At 56.4% G+C, this 6,919-nt stretch overlaps 1 protein-coding gene across 1 annotated transcript; it reads left to right on the top strand.

Moving 5' to 3' along the window:
• Positions 1-1,442: 1,442 nt before the first annotated feature.
• On the top strand, positions 1,443-5,056 carry TRH (thyrotropin releasing hormone). The gene is made up of 3 exons (XM_081526682.1): positions 1,443-1,806; positions 2,797-3,015; positions 3,857-5,056. The coding sequence occupies exons 2-3, from the start codon at positions 2,805-2,807 to the stop codon at positions 4,369-4,371; spliced, it is 726 nt and encodes a 241-aa protein (XP_081382808.1). The 5' UTR covers positions 1,443-1,806; positions 2,797-2,804; the 3' UTR covers positions 4,372-5,056.
• Positions 5,057-6,919: the final 1,863 nt, after the last annotated feature.

Genomic DNA, 6,919 nt, shown 5'->3' with positions numbered 1-6,919 from the left:
TTCCCCTTGCCAAACCACCAGCATGGCCTGAGACATACAACAGGTACTCCAAGTTTTAGCCTGAAGAACTGTTGTATGGGGAGGCAGAATAATGTTCAGACTGTCCAGAGGTAAGAGAGTCTTCACTGATGTTGTTCCCTCTGCCTAAAATGTGATTCCCTCTAAGTATGCCTGGCACACTTCTATATCTCCAGGTGGGACCAAGGATCCTGGCACACTGTGGGTGCCCATCAACTGTTTCAGTATGGAGGCTGTTCCCAGGACTAGTGTGACAATGCTCTCCTCCAAGGCATCATCTGACTTTGGGGACTGATGGGTGCATAAGCTCCTTGGGATCTATCCTTTTCTCCTCCCTCTGTCGCTTCACTTCCTTTGCCTGGGAGCAGGTAGATTCAAAAAACTTCCGAACCAGGGGTCACAAACTCCAACGTCCCTCCTCCATGACCAGAGCAACACAGTGGGAAGACAGCAGAAACTGGGGGAGGGTGTGGTGACCCCGGGCAGCTGCTGTCAGGAGGAGAGGCAAGCCCACTTTTTGCCCAAGGAGATTTCCAAGAGAAGCCACGAATCCATAATTTCCCTGAGTTCTCCTGGCTGTAAAAAGTTGGCTACTCAGAGTTTTTTTCAAAACACTGTGGGAATCAAACAAGATCAGCCGTGAACTAGCGGCAACCTGTGTGTGCTGAGTGGTGTCTGACTATTGGCGACCCCGTGGACTGCAGCAACCCCCCCACCCGCCCCCAGACTCCTCTGTCCATGGGATTTCCCAGGCAAGAATACTGGCATGGGTAGCCATTTCCTACTCCAGGGTATCTTCCCGCCCCAGGGATCGAACCGGTGTCGCTTGCATTCCCAGGTGGAATCTTTTATCACTAGCGCCACCTGGGAAGCCCAACAGGCCAGTTCAGTTCAGGTCAGTTCAGTCGCTCAGTCCTGTCCGACTCTTTGCGACCCCATGGACTGCAGGGCGCCAGGCTTCCCTGTCCATCACCAACTCCTCGGGGTTTACCCAAACTCATGTCCATTACTGTTTTGAAATTTTAGAAACTGCGGCCCTCCCTCACTGTAGGGATGAGAAAATTGGGCCCAGAGAGGGGGAGACATTTTCCAGAGGCGACACAGTCAAGATCAGAGCCCAGGTCCACTTGTCCACTTTCCTGCTCTCTCGGTCTCTCCCTTACTCCCCCCCCCTCTCCCCCGCAGCCCCCAGCTCCTTCCCCCATCTTGACTGTCTCTGCGTCTTTCAGTCTCTCTGGCGTGTGTCTGCTCTGTATCTCTCTGTGCATCTCTCAGTCTCCGTCTCTGTCTCCGATTCTGTCCTGTGCGCATCTCTGTGCGATTCTCTCAGCATCTCTGCCTTTGTCCCCTACCCGGGTGTTCTGTTAGACATCAGACCTTCGAAGCTGGATGCAGAAAGCACCCCGCTCCAGCTTCCCATTCTGCGGCTCGTACCTCCTCCCCCACCCCCGACCGGCAGCCGCCCGCGCCGCCCCCGCCGCCCGCGCCGCCCCCGCCCCAGATTTCCGGCGGAGCAGGCAGGCAGGCGGGCCGGCGGGCCGGCGGGAGGGGTACCCACGGGGCTGGCTGCCGTCAGCGTCCCTTCCCGGCGGCCGCGACCCCTCCGCGCTGACCTCACCCGCGCCGCCGCCTCGCGCAGATATAAGCAGCGGCCCCGCGGCGAAGAGGGCAACCGGCGCCCCGGGTCCTACCAGCGCTCCTCGACTCCTGACCCGCCGACCCCAGACCCCGAGTCTCTGGATCGGAGCCCAGGATCCCGGACCGGTCCGCGGAGCTCGTGCCGGGCAGGTAACCACTCTCGGTCCCTTCTCCCCGCAGGCGGCGTCCGGGGCCCTCCAGTGCTCCCCGCGGAGAGCGGCGGCGTTGGAGCTCGGAGCGCGCCCGAGAGGGGCGCTGCTCTTGCACCCCCGGGTCTTCCACGGCGCAGGCCGGGGCCCGACGGAGGCACGGCACGGGCACAGGGCTGGCGGTCCCTCCTGGCGCGCACGTCCCTGCCTCTGGAGCTGCGCATCGCGGGGAGGTTCGCATCCCACCGCTACCGGGCTTCCCCAAGCTGGAGGTCCGCGCCAGGATGCCGGGGGGCTGCGCTGGGCAGTCAGGGCACCGGCGGGAGAGCCTGGGAGTTAGAATTCGAATCCAGACCTTACAGACGGAATGTTCACGGTGGCAACTGACCTCAGCCTGAGAATCTCAGTCTCGGAGCTAGAAATAGGATTTTAGCCTATTGAAAGGCTAAGCCTCTTAGTGTTAGAATTTGATTCCTAGCCTGGCCCTAGAATCTTAGCGTTAGAAATAGAGTCAGCGTTGCAATCAGAACGCTGTAGAAGGCGTGTTGGAATAAAAACGTTGCTTTGGGAACCTTGGGGGAGAATTTTAGCCTGCGACGCTGCAGGTTAGCATCCTGGCCATCGGGCCCGCGCTGCAGTCTTTTCTGGTTACACTCCTGGAAAGTCATTTCCAGGAGTGGCATTGAGAAGTGGCGGTGGAGATGGGGCCCCATGGCTTCCTAATTCTCGCAGGTAGACCTGGGGGCGGGCAGGCTGTCCAAGCATCGTTAGGGCTGAGGACGCCCAGGACTCAAGGCAGATCCTCCAGCTGACCTCACCCAATTGTGGCAGATGGTCCTGCTCCCGGGAGGGCATTTGAACGGTTGATTCCCACCCCCACCCCCCACCCCCGGCCTCGGGTATACCCCAGGATAGGAAAGGGAGCCATAGAGCAGGCTGGGAGGGGAGCGCGGCCGGTTACCTATGTTCTCTTCCTGTCTCCCTGCCCCAGACGCCAAGATGCCCGGCCCTTGGTTTCTGTTAGCCATGGCTTTGACCCTGACCCTGACCGGTGTCCCCGGAGGCCGCGCACAGCCGGATGTGGCCCAGCAGGAGGCGGACCTGTCGGAGCAACAGGGCCTGGAAGACCTCCTGCGGCAGGCAGAACGCCTCCTCCTTCTCCGGGAAGACCTCCAGCGACTGCGAGAGGACCAGGATGACAGCGTATCCGGTGAGGGCTGGGACTGTGTGGGGCTGCGTGTTGAGAGAAGCACGCGGGCTTGAGAGGGTTAGGGGAAACCCAGCCGCAAAGGAGGCAGCCACTTAGTCATTCAGCCTCTTGCCTTTCAGAAACTCCCCCTGGCCACACCTTTGGCAGGTGGTGAGTTGACCGCTTCCTGGGATCAGATTCCTTTCCCATCTCAGTTCTGGGAATATTTCAGAGAGCAGACCTTAGGTGGGAAAGAGCCTGTGCCAGGGAGAGAGAGTTTCTTTGTGTGTTACAGTGTGAATTACTGGGTACCTGTTCATACTAGGCACTGGTATGCCAGGCACCCTTCTAAGTACTTAAAACCCCTCATAGTAGGATTTGATCTTCCTAAGCTTCAGATCCTAAATCTGCCTGCAATGCAGAAGATCCAGGCTCGATCCCTGGGTGGGGAAGATCCCCTGGAGAAGGAAAGAGCAACCCACTCCAGTATTCTTGCCTGGAGAATTCCGTGGAGAGAGGGCTACAGTAGTCCATGGGGACTCAAAGAGTCGGACACAACTTAGCAACTAAACCACCAAGCCTCAGATAGGTACTGTTATTACCCTTCCACAGCCCATTTTACTCAGAAGGAAACTGAGGCTCAAAGAAGTTGAGTTGCTTATGGTCACACAGCTGGGGGGTGGAACCAGAGGCCATGCCCTTGACCACCTGTGTGAGTGTGCCTGGGTCTATGAGGCCTGAGAGGCAGATTCAAGGCCATGAATCTGGGTGAATGCTGTGGGACTCTGTCTTGCCTGGAAGGAAGGCTGGAGTGGGCATCCAAGGGTCATGGGGTCCCTCACTGGCCTCTTTCCTTCCCCAGAGTCCCAGATCTTTCAACCCGATTGGTTCTCTAAGCGTCAGCATCCTGGCAAAAGGGAGGAGGAGGCAGATGAAGGAGTGGAAGGAGAAGAGGAAGAAGGAGGGGCCACAGGACTCCGCAAACGGCAGCACCCCGGCCGGAGGGATGACGTGGCTGCATGGGCAGTGGACGCGGGTCAGCAAAAGCGGCAGCATCCCGGCCGGCGCGCCTCCTGGCTTGGGTATGCTGTCACCAAGAGGCAGCACCCAGGCAGGCGGCTGGTGGACCCCAAGGCCCAAAGGAGCTGGGAGGAGGCAGGGGAGGATGGGGACGAGAACGGAGAGCTGATGCCCGAGAAACGCCAGCATCCCGGAAAGAGGGCCCTGGGGAGCCCGTGCGGACCCTGGGGACCCTGCGGCCAAGCCCGCCTTCTGCTAGGCCTCCTCGATGACCTGAGCTGGGGCCAGGGGGCCCAGGAGAAGCAGCCGCACCCTGGGTGGCGAGCGGCCTGGGCCAGCGAGCCCCTGGAGGAGTGAGCCTCGTTGCCTGTAAACTCAGTTTGTGGTCTAAGAGCGTCTTGAGCCCTGTGCGCCCTACCCCTTGCGACCCCCTTTTCCCCTCCTCCTTAGATGCCTGACCATACTCCCGAGCCCCTCCCATTTACACACACGCCAAACCCTTGGCTTCGCCTGCCTACATCAGGGAAGTGAGAAAGCCAGCTGATGAGTTCAAACTGTGTTACCCAACTTGGCATCTCTGGCGAGGCGACAGACCCCAGAGTCCCTCTCCCCCACCCCTGCAGGCCTGCTCCCCTCCCTGGCCCTAAGATGAGCGTGATGTGTCTCCTAAGGGATCCCCAGAGTGGAACAGGGTGCTGTTGATGTGAGCAACCAGTGAGGGTGGGTGGGGTTGAAGCCAGCATGTCCAGATCCAGCTTCCAGCCCTTGCCATGTGTCAGGATTTGCCATGTATAAACTTCACCCCCAGGACCCAAGATCTCGTTCTCTTCTTGGGCATCCTTTTGTGGCTGGGAAGAGCTCCTCCCCACAGCTGTGTTCCGCTTGGGAGAAACACTGTAGGTGGTGCTATGCTGTGTGGTGTCTGCGGGAATAAACACGTGCAGGAATTTGTAAATGTCACCCTGAAAGTTACGGCTCGTATGTATCCTTCTAGGCACCTTTCTCCTATCCGTGTTAATAAAACCTGCATCTGGATAATGTCGGAGGTTGCAGTTATATCTCAGCTGGTGTGGGATTTCTCTTTACAGCATTGAGAGCTCCCCAGCTCTGCTGAGAAGGGAATCGGGGACCTTGCAGGGATGAAAAGTCCTCTCCACCGTCTCCAGCTCAGAACAAGCTTGGGAGGTGGACAGGAGCTCTGGAGCCCGTTTGACACCTGGGGAGACTGAGGCCTGGAGAAGAGGAAGGGCTTACCAGAAGACAACCAGCTAGCTGGAGTGGGGCCATGGGTGTGAGAGGCAGCTCAGGACCCTGCCTTGAGTTTGCCTGATTGGTGACAGGGCAGGGCTGGTCTGGCCCAGTTTTATAATCATCATCGTTCTTGGCAGGAACCAAGAGTTCATGTGTCATCTGGCAGGCACAATGAGGACAAAAAACCAGGCTGTGTTTACGAACTCAAACGAGGGGCCTTCTGGGGCTGAGCAGGGAGGCAGGCTGGGTGCAGGACAAGAGGGAGTGGTGGGGACTTGGGCAAAAATGGAAGAGGCCATCTGACAACACTTCAATCCAAAAACTTTGATATCATGTGAATCAAATAATAATAATAATAGTGACATATACCCAACATGTACTATGTGTCAGGCAGTTCTTAAGCACATTACGTATATTAATTCTGATCTTCACAATGATCCTAGGTGTTACTATGATTAGGCCAAATTTCCTAACAAGGAAACCAACGTACAGAAAGCTCAAGTGACGTGTCTGGGGCTGAATTTGGCCCATTCATGGCCACCTTCCCACTTCTGACTCAAACTCTGAAATTTCCCTAGGTCTTAGACTGTGAGTTACACACCTTCTTTTTTGGTGGGTGGATGGGCTATTTGGCTTTTCTGCAAACAGCATTTGGTCACCTTCCTGGAGAGGGAAAGAAGGATTGGAAGGACGTCTGAGACTCAGTCCCCCCTCCTCAGGGAACCACAGTTCGAGTGGGATGGGGTTGGAGGAACTCAGGGCTTATGCATTCACACTCATCATTTCCATTAATATTCACAGAAGTCTGCTGAACAATTGAGGCTTTGATGGATTTTTCTATTTTTGATGAGGGGATCCAGCACGGAGATCAGGCACCAAGGTGCCTGAAGGTAGGGATGGCCTTCCTTCTAGACCCTCTGGCTCTTCACTGGATCTTCAGGGCAAGCAGGGCCCTAGCAGGAAACCCTCTGCTCAGAGACCCTCTGGAAGGCAGATACCCTAATACAGGTAACATGGGCCACTTACAGAGCTCTTCCCGGGGGCTCAGCGCTTGCAGCTACTTTCTCAGCCAATCCCATGGCAGCCCCAAGAGGTTGGCTGTCATGTCCTTTTTTGAAAAAAAATACACAGAACTGTTTTGCTGTGTTTTTTGCTAATTAAAAAAATTATTTATTTATTTATTATTCTTGGCTGCTCTAGGTCTTTGTTGCTGTGAGGGCTTTTCTCTAGTTGTGGCGAGTGGGGGCTCCTCTCTAACTGTACAGGCTTCTCATTGTGGTGGCTTCTCTTGTTATGAAGCATGGGCTCCAGGGTGCGCAGGCTTCAGGAGCTGCAGTTCCCTGGCTTTAGAGTACAGGCTAGGTGATTGTGCTGCATGGGCTCAGTTGCTCTGCCGCATGTGGAATCTTCTCGGATCAGGGATCGAACCCGTGTCTTCTGCATTGGCAGGTGGATTCTTTACCACTGAGCCACCAGGGAAGCCCTGGTGTGTCCTTCTGAAGTTGAATGGCAGTTGAGTGTGGAGAAATGAAGTGCTTGCCCAAGAACACACCCTACCCTCTGCTCCTTCCAAACTTGCTTGGTGTGGATTGTTGGTACCTCTGCAGATATGGGGCCATTTGAAGAGTGAGGCACCCACTCCCTCAGTCATGAT

Source organism: Giraffa tippelskirchi, chromosome 9 (assembly GCF_054371585.1).
Source record: "Giraffa tippelskirchi isolate mGirTip1 chromosome 9, T2T-mGirTip1v1.2.pri, whole genome shotgun sequence".
Lineage (NCBI taxonomy): Eukaryota > Metazoa > Chordata > Mammalia > Artiodactyla > Giraffidae > Giraffa > Giraffa tippelskirchi.
Note: the sequence above shows the minus strand (reverse complement) of the source record. Positions and strands in the feature narration are given on the sequence as shown.

What these genes read in the sequence shown, in the direction of transcription:
- TRH (XM_081526682.1), top strand. Translation starts at nt 2,805, where the DNA reads ATGCCCGGCCCTTGGTTTCTGTTAGCCATGGCTTTGACCCTGACCCTG. An exon ending in CCAGGATGACAGCGTATCCG is followed by an intron (nt 3,016 to 3,856) that starts GTGAGGGCTGGG and finishes TTCCTTCCCCAG; the next exon opens with AGTCCCAGATCTTTCAACCC.